Below are 20,139 nucleotides of genomic sequence, written 5' to 3' on the forward strand. Positions count from 1 at the left end.
AAAGGTCAGAGTGCTTTTGTTTAGCCTTTCCTGACACATAGTAACATATGTTTCTACACGGGGTCTTAAGTAAAAGAATTCAGAGGGCTATCCTGCAATGGCATCAGGGGCAAAAAGGCAAAGCAGGCTTCAGTATCAGTCATTAGTTCAAAGAAATTCTTAAGAGCAACAGTGACACATTAGCTACATATGCAAATGATGAACATTTAAACATTTATTTCAGCCTCGGCAGATATTTCTACATAAACACCTGAGTAAAAACTGGATGGATGAGACTGACTTGACCCGATTCCAGAAGGCCTCTTGTGAACAAAATAATTGGGAATGACGTTTGAAAACCTGTGATCTGCATTTTGTTCAGTCAGAATGTCACGGGAGCATATAAAATTAAGGAAGCGTGGGCTCTACTTTCCCAGTTACCACTGTACTTTGAAAAGCATTGTCCAACCTTTCTCTTTTCTCAAGAATTACAATTTTCTTTGTGCCAATTTGTTTTTTTCTTGTTGGGGAGTGAAAGACTTACACTGTGATTTCACTGGTGTAACTAACTCCTAGTCTGAAAACTCCTTCAGCTTGTCTATGGTTCAGAAACTTATCTATTCCTTATGGTCTTGAAGAGTTGCACAGGGTATTAAGAGGTTAACTGACTTAAGTAGGAATGTATCAGTGACTTATCCAGGGCCATATAGTCAAACACAAAAAAAGAGACACAATACCATTCCAAAAAGATTGTTCAGGCAAAAATTCTAAAATACTAACTAATTCCCATTTTTTAAAAAAAATGGGGTAATGGAACAAATGTTATATACATCTCATGCAAAGAATACAATTTTAAAAACCAAACAAATCGATCCTTACAGCCAGCTCTTTATTTCCCTCATGATAAAGAACCTTATTGTTAAAAAAAGTCTACCCTCCCCTCCACTGCCAAAAAAAAAAAATCTAATGTTTAAGCTAGAGAAAACAGAAACAAGTATAATTTGTAAAAATTACATATAAAGGGAAGGTCAAATTTCAGTTTTCAAGTGAGGGAATTGGTTTCTCAATAGTCAAATGGTTGTATAACTTTGGTAGTTTCTTCTAAGAAGCCCTCTAAGCACAGATCACAACCCTTTCATGCCTGGCTCATCCAGGTATACTCATGTCAAAGTCCTTCCACAAGTTGAGATGTTCCACTGAATGCCTTCTGTTTTCTCCAGACATCTCTGAGGCATGGGTGGATCATACTGGCTATCTATTTGTCATCACTCTGCCTCCCCATATAATAAGACCTATCTCAGTTTCCTAATGACACAGTTTATCCCCATTCTTTTTGTTCCTGAATATTCTAATTTTGTTATAGGTAACTATAAAATAGGCCTGTAGAACCAATGAAACACTTGAAGAAGGAGAGTTTTACTGAAAATGGAAATAGAAAAACTTAAGTCTTTACATCTTAAGACTAAGATGTTCACAGGGAGGATATGCTCTAGACTTAGAAATTTTCAATATATACATCCCAGTTACATACTTTGTCCTGACCCTCCAGGACTCTTCAGTTTAACTAGATAAAGCATTTATTGACTACTTTTAAAGTTCCAGGTACCATGCTAAACAATGGGAGTACAAATACAAGAAGAAAAAAATATAGACCCTGCCCTCAAGGTGTTTATACTCTAATAGGGGGAAAATAACATAAAATGGAGCTGAAAAGTGTGTGGGGATAGGGGGAGAGGGGGAAATAGGGATGATGCCTTTGTTGTTGTTCAGTTGTATCCAACTTCTTGTGACTGCATTTGTGGTTTTCTTGACAATGATACCAGAGTGATTTGCCATTTCCTTCTCCAGCTCATTTTACAGATGAGGAAACTGAGATAAATATGGTTAAGTGACTTGCCCAGTGTCACACAGCTAGTAAGAATCTGAGGCCACATTTGAACTCAAGAAGAGGAGTCTTCCTGACTCCAGGCCAGGCACTCTATCCACTGTACCACCTAGCTGCCCCCTCAAAGGCGAACATGGGTATTTCCTCAAATGGTGGTTCCAGTGAGTAATTCAACAATTGAAAGAAGCCCCAAAGGTAGAGGCATTGCCAGTAAGAAGACTACTGAGGCAGTGATGAAAATGTAGTCCAGGGAATCATGGGTGAACCAGGTTTTAAGTAAATATAGCTGCCATAGGTACTTCCTCAAATTGAAATCCCAGGGAGAATTTCTGTTCAACAATTCAACAGGCCATGGGCAGAGGCATTGCTAGCCTGAGAAAGGCTTTTGCTGCGAAAGTTAGTTTTGAAGTGCTAATTAATCTCTATGGCCAACAGGAAAAATTGTCTCACCCAGGCCTAATAGAGAGCAACCATGAGAAATGATGTCACCCTTCCTTCTGACATCAGCCCTCTCTCACCTGCTTTTCTACATTTTCCCATATTCCTCTGAACTCCAAACTTAAACTGTTTAAAATGCCTCCTCAAGCTAACTTGCTAACTAGAATCTAATTTCACATTTCTCAAGTCTGTTCTATTTCTTCAATAACCTCGTCTGAGCAAGAAATTTTAGATAATTGCACAAAGGTTTTTTTGATTTACTGAGAATTTCACTGTTTTGTAGCAACCACTTTACTACGGGTTTACATTAAAAAATAAAACTGTGCATGAAATTTGAGTACTGAATAAGTGAAGGAATTTAGCATATATTTAGTGCTAAAAGAGAACCATAAAACTTCAATAGTTAGAAATATTTGGGGAGGCAGAGCCAAGATGGCTAAGAGAAGCCAGGAAGTTGTCTGAGCTCTCCCTAGTTTCCCTAGGAAACATTAAATTAAGCCTCTAAACAGATTCTGCAGAGACAGAAACCACAAGAAAGACAGAGTGCAACAATTTTCCAGCTTTTAAGATAACTTAGAAGGACTTCAAGAGAAGTCTGTCTCACTTGGGTAAAAGAGCAGTGCAGCCCAGTCCAGACGGTATCTGAGTAAATCAGCCACAGCACAGATCAGCAACTGAGGCTCCTCAGTCCTGGCTCAGCAGGCTAGTGGCACAATAGGCCAGCTATGAGGCCTACAGTCCCAGCTCAGAAGGCAAATTGCCAGTCCTGGAGCTCTGGCACAACAGGCACAACGGCTGGGCCATCACAGCATAGCAGGCAAGCCACCAGTACCTGAGGCCCCAGGGCACAAAGATAGTAACCAGGCCCCCGGGCCCCAGCACAAGAAGTTTGGGACAGTGCCCCCAGTGCTACAGAAGTACAGCTCAACTTTAAAAGCCAAGAAATAGGCAAATAACATGAACAAAAAGCAAAGAAGTACCTTGACCATAGAGAGCTTTTATGGTGACAGGGAAGATCAAAATACAAACCCAAAAGTAGACAACATTGTCAATATACCTATATCTGAAACCCGAAGGGGAATATGAATTGTTCTCAAGCCTAAAAAGCCTTCTTGAAAGAGCTCAAGAAGGATTTTAAAGTCAAATAAAAGAGGTAGAAGAAAAACTGGGAAAAGAAATAAGAGGTATGCAAGAGAAAGTCAATAGCTTGGAAAAGGAAGGACAAAAATTGACTGAAGAAAACAACTCTTAAAAGTAGAATTGGCTAAATGGAAAAGGAGGTACAAAAGCTAACTGAAGAAAATAATTCCTTCAAAATTAGAATTGGGCAAGTGGAAGCTAATGACTCCATGAGACATCAAGAATTAGTCCAACAAAATCAAAAGAATAAAAAATAGAAGAAAATGTAAAATACCTCATTGGAAAAACAACTAACCTGGAAAAAAGATCCAGGAGAAATAATTTAGGAATTATTGGACTGAATAGCATCTTTTAAGAAATTATCAGGAGCGGAGTCAAGATGGCAGAGTAAAAGAAGTGACTTGCTTGAATTCTCCCCCAAACCCCTCCAAATACCTATAAAAATGGCTCTAAACAAATTCTAAAGCAGCAGAACTCACAAAAAGACAGAGTAAACAAATTTCCAGCCAAAGACAGCTTGAATGGTTGATCAGTATCACACCAGGCGGGGAGAGGAGCGCAGTTTGGCTTGGGTGCTCAGGCCTCAGTGAACCTGGAGCAGGCTTCAGAGGACTGAATCACAGACAGCTGTGTCAGTTTCCAGACTTCTCAACCCACGAACACCAAAGACAACTTAGAAGGTCAGTGGGAAAAGTCTGTGACTGCGGTGAGAGAGAAGCTAGGTGTCAGCCACAAGTCCAGAGCACGGGCCACAGCTGCCTCCTGAGCTTCCGGCCCACAGACTGAGGAGGAATCGAGTGGCTGATCAGAGGGGGATTTAAGGGATCTCTTTGCCTGTGCTGAGGCAGGAATCTCTTGCTTTGCCCATGCTTGGATCTGGGTCACAATTCTGGGTGGTGGTCCTGGAACAAGGAGGAGCGCTGGTGTGGTGGAGCTTGTAGTGGCTGTGGAGAGGAAACCCTCCTCACAGTTCCAAGACAGAAAAGAGTACTCATAGACCAGAGCACAGTCCAGGAAAGCAGTAAACACCTTGCCCTTGATCACAGCACCTTGGAAGAACTGAAAATTTATAGGTCCCTAGAAGTAGCTCTGAAAACAACTGCACAAAACTCCTGAAGCTTGAGACAGTACATTCTCCACACTGGAAACAGATTCTTACCTTAAGAAAGAGTTTATAACTCAAATAATTGGCTGAGATCATGAGCAAGCAGCCCAAAAAGAGTCAGACTATATTATCTTACTTTGGTGACAAAGAAGATCAAAACATATAACCAGAAGACAACGAAGCCAAAATTCCTACATCCAAAGCCTCCAAGAAAAATATGAATTGGTCCCAGGCCATGGAAGAGCTCAAAAAGGATTTTGAGAAGCATGTAAGAGAAGTAGAGGAAAAACTGAGAGTGATGCTAAAGGAGACCCAAAAAATACTGAAGAAAATAACACTTTAAAAATAGCCTAACCCAAATGGCAAAAGAGGTCCAAAAAGCCAATGAGAAGAATGCCCTAAAAAGCAAAATTGGCCAAATGGAAAAAGAAGTCCAAAAGCTTACTGAAGAAAATACTTCCTTAAAAATTAGAATGGAGAAATTGGAAGATAGGGACAATTTGAGAAATCAAGGCACTGTAACACTAATCAAAAAGAATGAAAAAAATAGAAGAGAATGTGAAATATCTCATTGGAAAAACAACTGACCTGGAAAATAGATCCAGGAGAGAGAACTTAAAAATTATTGAACTATCTGAAAGCCATGATCAAAAAAAGAGCCTAGACATCATCTTTCAAGAAATTATCAAGGAAAACTGCCCTGACATTTTAGAATCAGAGGGCAAAATAGAAATTGAAAGAATCCACTGATCACTTCCTGAAAGAGATCCCCAAAGGAAAACTCCTAGGAATATTGTAGCCAAATTCCAGAATCCCCAGGTCAAGGAGAAAATATTGCAAGCAGCCAGAAGGAAACAATTCAAGCATTGTGGAAACACAATCGGGATAACACAAGATTTAGCAGCTTCTACATTAAGGGTCCAGAGGGCATGGAGTATGATATTCCAGAGGGCAAAGGAGATAGGACTGCAACCTAGAATCACGTACCCAGCAAAACTGAGTATAATCCTTCAGGGTAAAAAATGGTCATTCAATGAAATAGAGGACTTTCAACATTCCTGTGGAAAAGACCAGAGCTGAATAGAAAATTTGACCTTCAAATGCAAGACTCAAGTGAAACATGGAAGAGGCAAACAGGAAAAAGAAATCATAAAAGACTTATTAAGGTTGAACTGTTTACATTCCTACAGGGAAAGATGATATTTGTAACTCATGAGTCCTTTGTCAGTATTAGGGTAGTGGGAGGGAAAAAAATTATATATATGTGTAGATAAATAGATAGATAGAGGGCACAGGGTGAGTGGAAGATGAAAGGGTGACATCTGGAAAATAAAATTAAGGGGTGAGAGAGGATTAATTATGCTGGGAGAAGGAGAAAGGAAGAAGTAGAAGAAGGTTAAATATCTCACATGAAACAGACAAGAAAAGACTTTTACAGTGGAGGGGAAATGGGGGAAGGTGAGAGGGAATGAGTGAATCTTATTCTCATAGGATTTGACTTAAGGAGGGAATAATATACACAATGGGATATGGAAATCTATCTTACCCTACAGTAAAATAAGGGGAGAAGGGGACAAGAGAGCAGGGGCTCAATAGAGGGGAGGGCAGACTGGGGGAGGGGATAATCAAAAGCAAACACTTCTGAGGAGGGACAGGGTCAAAAGAGAGAATAGAATAAATGGGGGGTAGGATAGGATGAAGGGAAATATACTTAGTTTTTCAGAACAGGACTACTATGGAAGTGTTTAGCATGACTACACATCTATAACCTATATTGAGATGCTTGCCTTTTCAATGAGGGTGGGTGGGGAGTGAGGAAGGGAGAAAATTTGTAACCCAAAGTTTTAAAAACACATGTTAAAAATTAAAAAAAAAAGAAAAGAAATTATCATTGAAAACTGTCTTGATATCCTAGAACCACAGGGTAAAATAATCATTGAAAGAATTATTGAGAGTGAAAACTCCAAGGAATATTGTTGCCAAAATCCAGAATTATCAGGTCAAGAAGAAAATACTGCAAGCAACCAGGAAGAAACAATTCAAATATCAAGGAGTCACAGTCAGAATTACACAGGACTTAGCAGCTTCTACTTTAAAGAATATGGAATATGACATTCCAGAAGGCAAAAGAATTTGGATTACACTCAAGAATCAACCAGCAAAATTGAGCATAATCTTTCAGGTGAGAAAATGAACATTCAATAAAATAGGGGACTTTCAAACTTTCTTGATGAAAAGACCAGAGCTAAACAGAAAATTCAATCTTCAAATACAAGACTCAAGAGAAACATAAAAAGGTAAACAGGAGAGAAAAAAAAATGTTGTTGAATAAGGTCAAACTGTTTACATCCCTATAAGGGAAGATGATACTAATAACTCTAGTATCTCTATTATGACAGTTAGAAGGAGTATACATAAATAGAGGGTATAGGTATAAGTTGACTTTAATGTGATGATATAAAAAATTAAGGGATAAAAAAGGATTGTACTGGGAGAAGAGAAGGGGGAGGCAGAATTACATCACAAAAGACCTATTGTAGTAGAGGGAAAGAAGGAAGAGGGTTAACGTTGTTTGAACCTTACTCTCATTGGATTTGGATAAAAGAGAGAAATAACATATATACTCAGTTGGATATAGCAATTTATCTTACCCTATAGGGAAGTAGGAGGGGAAAGGCAAAAGTAAAGCAAAGAAGGCCTGATAGAAAGGAGAGCAAAAGGAAGGGGAAAAGTATACGAAGAAAGGGCAAAGAAAGGGGAGATCTGATAGAAGAGAGGCAGATTGAGGGAAGTGGTGGTCATAATCAAAACACTGGTGAGGAGGAGCAGGGTGAAAGGAGAGAGAAAAGTATAAGCAGAGGGAAAAATATGATGGGAGGAAATACACAATTAGTAATCATAACTGTAAATGTGAATGGGATAAACTCTTCCATAAAATGGAAGCGGGTAGCAGAGTGGATTAAAAACCAGAATCCTACAATATATCATTTACAAGAACCACATTTGAAGCAGAGAGATAGATACACACAGAGTAATGGTAAAAGGCTGGAGCAGACTATATTATGCTTCAGCTAAAGTAAAAAAAGCAAGAGTAGCAATCCTGATCTCAAAGCAAAAGCAAAAATAGGTCTAATTAAAAGAGATAAGGAAGGAAACTACATCTTGCTAAATGATACCATAGACAATGATACCATAGACAATGAAGTAATCTCAATACTAAACATATATGCACCAAATGATATAGCATCCAAATTCTTAAAGGAGAAGTTAAGTGAGTTAAGCAAAAAGAAATAGCAAAACTATATTAGTAGGAAACATCAACCACCCCCTCTCAGAACTAGATAAACCTAACTACAAAGGAAACAAAAAAGAAGTTAAGGAAGTAAATGTAATTTTAGAAAAGTTTGATATGATAGACCTCTGGAGAAAACTGAATGGGGATAGAAAGGAATATACCTTATTCTCAGCAGTACATGGCACCTACATAAAAATTGACCATGTGTTAAGGCATTAAAAACCTCACAATCAAATATAGAAAGGCAGAAATATTCAATGCATCCTTCTTAAGTGATGATGCAATAAAAATTATGTGTCATAAAGGGCCATGGAAAGATAGACTAAAAAGTAATTGGAAACTAAATAATCTAATCCTGAAGAATGAGTGGGTCAAACAACAAATAACGAAAAAAAATCAATAATTTCATCAAAGAGAATGACAATAATGAAATAACATACCAAAACTTACAGGACGTAGCCAAACCAGTTCTTAGGGGAAATTTTATATCTCTAAATGCTTACATGAATAAAATAGGGAAAGAAGAGAATAATGAATTGCGTATGCAACTAAAAAAGCTAGAAAAAGAACAAATTAAAAATCCCCAATCAAATACCAAATTAGAAATTCTGAAAATCAAAGGAGAGATTAATAAAATTGAAAGTAAAAAAAAACTATAGACCTAATAAATAAAACTAAGAGCTAGTTTTATGGAAAAACCAATAAAGTAGTAAATCTTTAGTTAATTTGATTTAAAAAAAAAAGAAAACCAAACTATCAGTATCAAAAATGAAGAGAGTGAATTAATTCATCACCAATGAACAGGAAATTAAAACAATAATTAGGAGCTATTTTGCCCGACTGTATGCCCATGAATCTGACAATCTAGGTGAAACGAATGAATATTTACTAAAATACAAATTGCCCAGATTAACAGAAGAGTAAATAAAATACTTAAATAATCCCATTTTAGAAAAAGAAATTGAGCAAGCCATCAATGAACTCCCTAAGAAAAAATCTACAGGGCCACATGGATTTATAAGTGAATCCCACCAAACATTTAAAGAACAATTAATTCCAATACTATATAAACTATTTGAAAAAATAGGCAGAGTCCTTTTCTGACACAAATTCCTTTTATGACAAAATATAGTGGTGATACCTAAACCAGAAGAGCCAAAAAAGAGAAAGAAAATTATAAACCAACTTCCCTAAAGAATATGCAAAAAAATAAATAAAATAGTAGCAAAGAGATTACAATAATTTATCACAAGGATAATGTACTATGACCAGGTAGGGTTTGTAAGAGGAATGCAGGGCAGGTTCAATATTAGGAAAATTATCAGCATAATGGACCATATTAATAACAAAACTAACAGAAGTCATATGATTATCTCAATAGATGCAGAAAAAACTTTTGACAAAATACAGCACCCGTTCCTACTAAAAAAAGAAAAACACTAGAGAGCATAGGGATAAATGTCGCTTTCCTTAAAATAATAAGCAGTTACCTATCTAAAACCATCATCAAGCATTATATGTAATGGGGATAAGCTAAAAGCATTCCCAATAAGATCAGAGATAAAATAAGCATGTCCATTATCAATACTATTATTCAATATTATACTAGAAATGTTAATTTTAGAAATAAGAGAAGAAAAAGAAATTGAAGGAATTAGAATAGGCAATGAGGAAACAAAACTATCACCCTTTGCAGATGATATGATGGTATACTTAGAGAATCAACTAAAAAACTACTTTAAACAATAACTTAAGCAAAGTTGTAAGATATAAAATAAACCCACACATATCATCAACATTTCTATATATTGCCAACAAAATCCAGCACCAAGAGATAGAAAGAGAAATCTCATTTAAAATAAATATAGACAATATAAAATATTTGAGTCTACTCCCAAAATGGATAATTTTGATTATATTACATTAAAAAGGTTTTGCACAAACAAAACCAATGCAACCAAGTTTAGAAGGAAAGCAGAAACCTAGGAAAAAAATTTACAGCTACTGTCTCTGATAAAGGCCTCATTTCTAAAATATATAGAGAACTGAGTCAAATTTATAAGAATATGTCATTCCCCGATTGATAAATGGTCAAAGTACATGAACAGGCAGTTTTCAGATGAAGAAATTAAGGCTATCTATAATCATATGAAAAAATGCTCTCAATCACTATTGATTAGAGAAATGCAAATTAAAACAGCTCTGATGTACCACCTCACACTTATAAGATTGGCTAATATGACAGAAATGGAAAATGATAAATGTTGGAGAAATTGGAAACACTATGCATTATGGGAAAATTGGAACACTAATGCATTACTGGTAGAGTTGTGAACTGATCCAACCATTCCGGAGAGCAATTTGGAATTATGCCCAAATGACTATAAAACTGTGCATACCCTTTGATCCAGCAATACCACTACTAGAGCTGTATCCCAAAGAGATCATAAAAACGGGAAAAGGACCCATAGGTACAAACATATTTATAGCAGCTCTTTTTGTGGTAGAAAAGAAATGGCTGAACAAATTGTAATATATGACTGTAATGGAATACTATTGTTCTGTAAGAAATGATAAGCAGGTGGATTTTAGAAAAACCTGGAAAGACTTACATGAACTGATGCTAAGTGAAGTGAGCAGAACCAGGAGAATTTTGTACATAGTAACAGCAACATTGTATGATGATCATCTATGATAGACTTAGTTCTTCTCAACAATACAATGATCCAAGACAATTCCAAAAGACTCATGATGAGAAATACTGTCCACACCCAGAGAAAAAACTATGGAGTTTGAATGCAGATCGAAGCATACTATTTTCACTTTTTTTTGTTTTTTCTTTCTCATGGTTTTTCCCTTTTGTTCTGATTCTTCTTCCACAACATGACTAATGTGGAAATATATTTAACATGATTGTACATGTATAACCTATATCAGATTGTTTGCTCTCTTGGGGAGGGAGGAGGGAAAGGAGGAAGGGAGAAGAATTTGTAACTAAAAATCTTAAAAATAAATAAAATAATTATAATAAATAAATAAAATAATAAAATAAAATAAAAATAAATAAAAATTATACACATAATCAGAAAAAAATACTATCAAGTGCAAAACAAACAAAATAAACAAATAAATGTATATTGACAAAAAAGAAATATTTGGGACAACTAATTTTCTCACATGCATATATGTTCATATCACCCCTATAAATGGGCTGGCCTAAAGAGTTATGGGTCTGATATAGAGGGCTTGTTTGTGCGGTAGTAGACAATTCATTTCCCAATTCACCCAAGCAATTCTCTCAAACAGTAAATTGTAGAGATGTTTTTTTTTTCTTCACTGGTGGAACACCAATGAAATCACAGTTCTACGAATTTTTTTTTAAAAAAAAGCAATGCTATTATTAACAAATACTGATCTAAGAGCCTAAGATCTTCACTTCCACTCATTTAGAAAGAATATTATTCCCTTCCTCATTGATGTCCCACAAGAAAAACCTACACTTCCCCCAGTAAAGTATGAATGAACATGCTAATAAGGTGATGCCTAAAGTGTCAAGTTAATTCTTCTCTGTCAGTTGTTTTTCAGACATGTCTGACTCTTTGTGACCCCATTTGAAGTTTTCTTGACAAAGTTACTAGAGTGGTTCTCCATTTCCTTCTCCAGCTCATTTTATAGATAGGGAAACTGAGGCAAACAGGGTTAAGTGACTTGCCCAGGGTCACAAAACTAGTAAGTGTCTGAGGCCATATTTGAACCTAGGAAGCTGTCTTCCTGACCCCAGGCACAACACTCTATCCACTGTGCCATCTAACTGTCTAAAAGAGTCAAATTTCTTAGGTAAAACACCAGACTAGGTATATATCTGGGGAAAAAACTCTTAAAATGTACCACACTTAGCCTCTCTAGGTCTCAGTTTCCTCATTTGCAAAACAAGAGGTTTATACTAGACAATCTTTAAGGTCTCTTCCAACTAATTATACCCCCACAAAAACTTAATTCTGTGTTGACCTATATATGCTTGAGACTACCCATGATTCCATTGGTATGGGGAACACTGATTACCAATGGAGACCAGCACTTTCTCTGCAATTTACAGTCTTAAGAGAGTTGCCTAGAGCAGTGAGAGGTTAAGTGACTTGACCGGGTTAACACAGCCAGTATGTGACAGAGTAGAAGCTTGAAGTCAGATCTTCCTAGCTCTATCCACTAAGCTGTATTACCTCTTAATTCATATATAAAATATAAAAGCATTTAAAATATGTAATATTTTTAAAATTTTACCAAAATATTTATAACATTTAAATGGATTTTTGTCAAATGCCTCTATTCAAAAATTTCAATGTATTTACGGTTTCAATGATTTGAGCACTCCTTCCCTGAGTGAGGAAGACAACCATCCCCTTCTATCTCATCCCCTGAAATTGTTGCTTGGGTTTTGCCAGAAATTCTTTTTCAGACAAATAACCAACCCACTGAATTTTTTTTTTTATTTTGTGAGGATTAACACCCATTTTGACGTCACTGCAGTGAAGTTAATAGTGAGTCACTATGAAGGAAGGACTTTAAACACAACCTGCATTTGAATGCCAAATAAATCTTTGCAAGTAGAAACGGTAAGATATGTATCAAAAGCAGCTGGGTAGTGAATGGGTGTACTTTTACTGGATGAGTAACTTCTAACTTTTATTGCTTCAGGCTACATAACATGCAAACCCCTATGGATATGTAGCAAATGTCAAATACTTTAGATTTTATTATCACAGAAGTGATAAGGAACAATAACATACATTAGAGAGGAAGAGACTTTAATGTACCAGCACTGAATTTCTCCAACTCTTATTGACTAAACAACTATGTAATTGGAAGCTATTATTATTCATTTGGAAAGGCAGTAGAGAGGAAATAGCATTGGACTTGAAATCAATAGAAATCAGCATGTCTTACCTTCTGAAATACTTCCCAGCTGCATGATTGTAGGACCACAGATTTAGAGCCAGAATCACTTAACCTCTGTAAATCTCAGATTTTTCATCTGTAAATTGCAGATAATCAAACATGTAGTTCCCTATTACATAGGATTGTGATAAGAAGAAGAAAAAAAAGGCATTGTAAATATTAAAACACTATGGGGAATAGGGGGTAGCTAGGTGGCTCAGTGGCCAGAGCACAGACCTGAGTTCAAATCCAGCCTCCAACACTTACTAGCCATATGATCATAGGCAAATTATTTAACCCTGAAGGCCTCCAAAAATAAATAAATAAATAAAAATACAACACTTGTGGGACTATGAACTGTCAATATCATTATGGGGGGAACACACACACACACACACACACACACACACACAAACACAAAAGGAACATCTGTGTTTGAATATATCTGAGAAAGTTCAGCAACTGTAATAATTTCTCAACAGCCCTTGCCTCCCGTGAATCTCCAGGGATGGAGTAAAACATGCCCTTGGTTAACTTTAGATTGCATTTATGAAAAACGCATCCTCTGATATCTTTGATCTCCTTGTCATCATTTGTCTTTATTTATCATTATGGTTTTTTTTTTAGTAGTCTTCTCTGTCTGAGAAAATTAGCTAGATAGCTGAGAGATCAGGTTATGTAATGGTTAGAGAACTGGCATTGTCCGAAAGAGTTCGGTTCAAATATCACTTTTACCACACGGTGTTGCCATGGGCAAGTCACTACCTCTCAATGCCCTAGGCAATCCTCTACTACTGCAAGTTAAAGAGGAAGCTGCTTAGTAGAGGCAGTATCCTCATCTGGAAGTTCCGATAGTAATAAAATCTCTGATCTAGTCTAGATCCCTATCCTAGGATAACATTCTATTGGTTACAACACACTCTTTTATCAGTCCCTTACCCCAACACTTCTTGTGCAAGTTGTCTATAACCACAACTTCCCTTTTCATTTCATTCTGAGCGGCTGTGTGGAATAGTGGATAGAATACTGGTCTTGGAATCAGGAAGACCTCAGTGTGAATTTTTTTTTTCTTTGGTGAGGCAGTTGGGGTTAAGTAACTTGCCCAGAATCACACAGCTAGTGAGTGTTATGTGTCTGAGGCCACATTTGAACTCAGGTCCTCTTGACTCTGGGCCTGGTGCTCTATCCACTGTGGCACGTAGCTGCCCCTTGAGTGTGAATTCTGCCTCAGGCACTCACTTGCTGTATAACCCTGGGCAGTTCATTTAATCTCTCTAAATTTGAGTTTCTTCATTTGTAAAATGAGTGAATTGGAATTATTGACCTCTAAAGGTCTAAGATCAATCATCTTATAATTTTCTCTTTATTAAATACTTTCTGACATGCTAAAAATAAAGTTTCTGTCCTTGGTATTCTATCAAGGCTGCTCTCACAACAATCTAGCCAAATCAATGGTGTTTTCTCTAAACTAATGCTTTTTGAAGTCTGTGGTAACTGATCTCATTCCTGAAACTGTCATATGCTTTGTCTGTCATGATATTGTACTTTCCTAATTTTTTTTTTTTTTTTTTTTGCTGCTGGAAGACCAAACTGTAATTATCTTTTATCTTCTGCGCAGGTTCCTCTTTTTCCTTCTGACTTCTGATTAGATTCTCCAAGGTTCTCTTCCTCCAAACCTCTGCTTAACAAACATTTCAGTTAGAAAGCATTTATTACGTGCTTACTACATATCAGGCACTGCGCTAAGTATTGGGGATATAAAGAAAGCCAAAAGCACAGTCCTTGCCCTGAAGGAACTCACCTTCTAATAGGGGAAGGTTTTGTAAACAACCATATACAAACAAGATACACAGGGAATAGAGGAAAGGTAATCTTAGAAAGAAGTCACTAACAGTAAGGGAGAGAAGGAAATAAAGACTTCTTGCAAAAGTAAAATTTGAGCTAAGATTTGAAGAAAACCAGGAGGCAGAGATAGGGAGAGAGAATTCTAAACAAGATGCAGAGCCAGTGGAAATAGACGGCAGAGATGAGGAGCAAGTAGGGTAATGTAGTTGGATCAGGAAGTAAGTGGAGATGAATAAAACGTAAGAAGACTGGAAAGGTGAGAAGGCACCCAGTTACTACAGAGTTAATACTCCTCTTTCACCTACTCTCAAATCTATAACTATCACCCTCACAGCGTTGGAACTCAAATCACAGGATAAAGAAGTGGAAAGAATCTTAGAAATCACTTAATGGATCCCCCTCATTTTATAAACGGGGGATATGAGACCCAGAGTGGTTAAATGATTTGCAGGTCATTCCAGTAATAAGTAAACATTGCTAGGATTTGAGCCTGGGTTCTCTGGCTCAGAAAGTTCCTTCTCTATATTTATCCTCATTTCCATTTTAAGGCACAATCGTATCATGGGAAGAATACTAAATTTTCAGAGGACCTGTTTTCAAATCCCATCTCTTCTAGTTACTGTTGAGGTAAAAGTCATTCAATTTTTGTGGGTCTGTTTCCTTTTCCATAAAAGAAGGTGATTGAAGTAAATGATCTATGTTCCATTTTGCATCCAAATCCTACATCTCCAGCCATGACATTTCATCTTACCTCCAGCTCAACATTTTAATGTTCTGCGGCCATCTCAGATATGCCACCAACATATCCAAAACAAACACATTCCAACTTAAACCAACTACCCTTCCCAATTTCCAGCAATGGTTTCCAGTTACCTAGCCCTGAAAACTGGAATCCTCTTCCACTCTCTCACCTTCATTCCTACATTTAGTCAGTAATTAAATCCTGCCAGTATTTCCTTTAAAGTATCTTCAATTCATCACCTCCACACCACCATCATCCTAGGCCAGACTCCCACCACTTTATCGGTGAACTACTACACTAAATTCCTAACTAGCCTACCTACAACCAGTTTTTTTTTTCTTTTAGTTTATCCTGTAGAAAACTACCAGATGAGCCTTCCTAGTAGAACCTCCCTCATCTTCCCACTTGCTACTAGTTGTGACCAAATTCCGTTATCTGGTAATCAAGGACTGACTCCATCTCTTCAACCCTGTCTTCCTCTAAAAAACCAAGCTATCTATCACTCTAGTCAGTTCAATGTCCCAGCATCCTGTTTCCTCTAACTGAAATACCGGCATCAACTAAATCCTATTGAATTTTTAAAGAAGATGTAAGCAAGCTCCTTGAGCTCAGGGACTACTGCTTTGTTTTTGTATCCACAGACCCTTGCCTGACACATAGCACAAGAGTATCTGGCACACTGTAAGTATCCCCAGCACTGTGTCTCCGAGATAGTAGGTGCTCAATAAATGATTGTTGAATTTCATGAAGTCCCACTTCTTCCAATAAGCCAAGGATTCTTAATCTTTTTTGTATCATGGACCTCTTTGGCTAAACTTATGAGCTCCTCAAAATAATAGTTTTAAATGCAGAAAATACACAGGGTTGCAAATGAAACCAATTATATTAAAATACAATTATCATGGGGAATACAGGAGAGATTTAGGCAATGTAAAAAACAAAGTATCAAGATAGCTGTTCAATATCAGTATTGAAGCTATCAATATAAAATTTATTTTTAAAATGGACAAAGGAAATAGTTATCAAAATATTAAACAAACAACAAAAAACAACTTCACAGATCACCATTTAAGAATTTCTGAAATAAGCCATCCCAGTACGGCTCTATTTAACTTAAACTCCTTATGGGTGGAGATAATTTCATCTTTGTTTTTATTGCATCAGCACCTAGCACATAGCAGGTGCTTAATGAATGCCTGTGGATTAATTCATTGATTAATGCTCTGTGTACTGGCTCTAATTGTTTCATGCATATCTTATCTCTCCAACTGCAGGACAGGGACCTCTTCCAGTTCTTAATATCCCCTCCAGCTAGGGAGGTAAATAGGAACTGGATTCCAAATAGCAGCTTTTACAATTCTGAGACCCTTCCAGGTGCTGTCATATTTTCCGACTGTATTCTCTGAAAGAGCCCTCAAGGTGGCATGTAATTGATAACACTTTGGATCGAGAATGACCACAGGTTTCCAACAGTGTTTTTGGATCTAAGGGTGAGAGGAATGTGATTCCAGGTTACACAATTAGATCACATTTTGGATCTAAGGATTAGAAGAATGTGATTCCAGGTTACACAATTGGAACACACTTCACTTCACACTTCATGCCTGGTTTTAAATCTCTGCAAAAGCTTTACCAGAAACAGAAACCCTTCCTTCTCAGTGGAAGAGAGCTGTGTATGCACTTCATTAGCCAAGGAGAAGAAAACTTACAAGGTTAGTTGCCTAGTTCTACAAGAGGAGCATTTAAAGTGGAAATCCAACAAAAATGACCACTTCTGGGAAACTGAGAACAGCAGGGGTACCCTAAAGATCCTTTTCTAGTGAATACTCCAAGGACCCCGGGCTCCCGTTTGCCATCCTTTTATTGGTGATGGTTATCAAGGCACAGCAAGCATACACACACACACACACACACACACACACACACACACACACACACACTTCCTCCTCCTCTTTCTCCTCCCAGGTCAGACTTCTCCGCTGTCAACCCTGGAGACAGCTGTGCAGTTAGTTAGTCAGAGGAGAGACTGGCGCACAGACTGGCAAAGAACAAAGCAGGAAGACGGGAGAGAATTCACTGCGGTCGCTTAGCCGAGTCGCAGCGCGCTTTAGGGCAGGTGACACAGATGCAGATTTCTCGGGGCCAGGGGTTTGACAGTTTCATCCCCGCCCACTGGCTATAGAGCATAATAAAAAGCTCTGTAAACTCAGAGAGGGGGAAGGAGATTCGGAGCTTGCCCACCGAGCTCACATTCTCACCGCCTCTTCAGGGAAGCTGGGCACCATGCACGTGAATGGCAAAGTGGCGCTAGTGACGGGGGCAGCGCAGGGCATAGGGAAAGCCTTCGTTGAAGAGCTTCTGCACAAAGGCGCCAAGGTGAGCGGAGCAAGAGGGGGCTAGGGAAGCCGGACGGAGAAACTGGAGGGAGGGTGGAGCATGATGGAGAAAATGAGGGTCCGGGTGACTGAAGGGGCAGCTGGGAAAAACTGGAGGTCTCGGGGCCGGAGGGAGAGCTGGGGAAACTGAAGGTCTAAGAGGCAGTGGAGAGATCAGGACAGATAAGTCATACCCGTTTTTGGTCCTCACGGACAAGTACCACCATCACACACTGCCTCCCCTCACTCTGCCACACGGTTGCCCCAGGGTGCAACTGAGAACGATTCGAAAGAGATAGTTTTTCCCCAAAGCATTTTGCAAACTTAAAAGCGCTACCTTAATGTCATCTATTAGTCCCAGGCAAGGGTTCCCTTACTTTGGGCTGGAAGCTTTAGTGTTTAGTAGGGGCAGAGAGCTTGTGATTACCTTCCAGAATTGAATGCCTAAGTTTGTGCCCCTGACGCCTTCCCTTCTGCTGTTTATCTGCTCGCCTCATAAACTGCCCTCCCAACACACGCACACACACACTCACACACACACAACACACTATGTTCTCAACAGGTAGCACTGGTGGATCTAAATCTGGAAGCAGGTGAAAAATGTAAAGCTGCCCTGGACGAGCTATTCGAGCCTCAAAAGACGCTGTTTCTTCAGTGTGATGTAGCAGATCAGGAACAACTGAGAGGTAAAGGAAGGCTGGGGGGTGAGGTGTGCGATGCGAAGGGGAATGAATCTGTCAACAAGAAAGGCAATCATAATCAGCCACGACCTGGAGCCAGGACGGTGTTGGTGAGCCAACGTGCGCAATTTAGCAGCCTCCTGGAGTTCAGCCCACTGTTGATCAACAGCAGATAAAGCTTCGAAGCCTGAGTTTCTCCCACCAAAGAAGTTCTGATCAATAGTTACATTACTTAGGAAAAGCAAAGAATATGGACAAGTTCTTTTTCTTTGTTTTAGAAACTTGTGTATTAAAGAATTTTGTACATGTGTTTTTGTTGTCCTTGTTCAGTAAGTCTAAAGGACTGAAATCTCAGGTGATACTTTTTAAGTTAGAGGAATCTAGAGTAGGGTTCTTAAACTTTTTCCGCTCACGACCCCTTCAGCGCTTCTTCAACTGTGGGCGGAGATCCCATATGGGTCTAGATTCTAGAGGAACCGTCATACAAATTTCTCAGGAAAGCTCCAAAATAGTTAATAGAGAATTAAAAGAGGATGCAAGTGTTGTTTCCGCCCCCCCCCTTTATGTGTTAGAATATGAGTTCAAGGATCATTGTCAGTTGCATGCAATGTACTTTGAACCAGATATTCTCTGGCTCTTTCATTGCTGCATTTATCTAATTTGTCTTTTGCTAATAACTGCAAACTCAGTGCTGAAAAAAAAAATCTCTATCAAACTTTCCTCAAAGCTTTCCTGTTTCTGTCACTTCAACTTAAAATAGGTCAATCTACTTGTGAAAAGTCAGTGCCAATATTGAATTGAAATATACCAAGCAGACATGAAGACTTGGGAGGCCCCAGTAATTGGGGGCAAGTAATACAGTTATAAGTCAATAGACAGAAATGAAACTAGTATATATTTGCCACTATATAAGGGAGAGGAAGAGATGTGAATCAAAGGGACCTCAAAAGCCTATCTAATCCATTCTGCTCCATTCCTTCATTTTACAGTTGAGGAATTCAGGGTCCCAGTGATTAAGTAACTTACTCAGGATCACACAGGTGTTGTCAGGCTAGATTTGACACCAAAAATCTATTAGGGGATATATATATAATATACACATGTACATATACATAATATGTGTGTGCATGTACATAGATATATGTGTATATGTACATGTGTGTATGTATATATATGTGTGTATATATATAATTTTTTTAAAAGCAGAATATGTAGACTATAACTTCTCTTACTAATTAAAAACTGTGATATATTTACAAAATAACTTAGACAAACTTTTAAAAATGGAACTTAACTCATCATAAGTAGGTGAGAACAAATTTTGACTATGAAAGAGAATTTATGAAGTCTTAAGGAGATGAGATCTGGAGGGGTAACCCTTTACACATTAGGAAATCTGTACTTCACACAATGGAAAGTAAGCTCTTGCAGCTTGTTATCCCAAGAAGTTTTATGGGACACAAATAACAACTTTGAGGATGACTTACATAAACCTCCAGCAGGGCTAGCCATCTGTGTCATTACTCTCAGCTGCTGACATTTTTATGGCACTTTACAATTCCAGGGACCTACCTAAGCATGCTTTAGGAGGTCTCTAACCTGCTTAAAATCATCTCACCCACTAGCCAATCAACCATTTTATGCTAACACATTCTGTTATCCAAGAAAATGGATATGTTTAGCAAGCTAGGACATTAGCCAGGAGTTAGTCATCTATTTA

General features: G+C 37.9%; 1 protein-coding gene and 1 pseudogene across 2 annotated transcripts in view; one reads left to right on the top strand and one right to left on the bottom strand.

Moving 5' to 3' along the window:
* LOC114024457 overlaps nt 1-17,649 on the bottom strand; it is a 65,451-nt pseudogene extending 47,802 nt beyond the window's left edge.
* Nucleotides 17,334-20,139, top strand: part of HPGD (15-hydroxyprostaglandin dehydrogenase) — a 48,810-nt gene continuing 46,004 nt past the window's right edge. The window contains exons 1-2 of one of the 2 annotated variants that reach the window (XM_027837470.1): nt 17,334-17,740; nt 18,302-18,425. In XM_027837470.1, coding sequence (XP_027693271.1) covers nt 17,648-17,740; nt 18,302-18,425 — 217 coding nt within the window. In that variant the 5' untranslated portion in view covers nt 17,334-17,647. The remainder of the gene's footprint in view (nt 17,741-18,301; nt 18,426-20,139) is intronic. The other variant, XM_027837471.1, reaches the window with a different exon arrangement.

The sequence above is a fragment of the Vombatus ursinus genome, unplaced genomic scaffold (assembly GCF_900497805.2).
Source record: "Vombatus ursinus unplaced genomic scaffold, bare-nosed wombat genome assembly UNPS02014821.1, whole genome shotgun sequence".
NCBI classification, from domain to species: Eukaryota; Metazoa; Chordata; class Mammalia; order Diprotodontia; family Vombatidae; genus Vombatus; species Vombatus ursinus.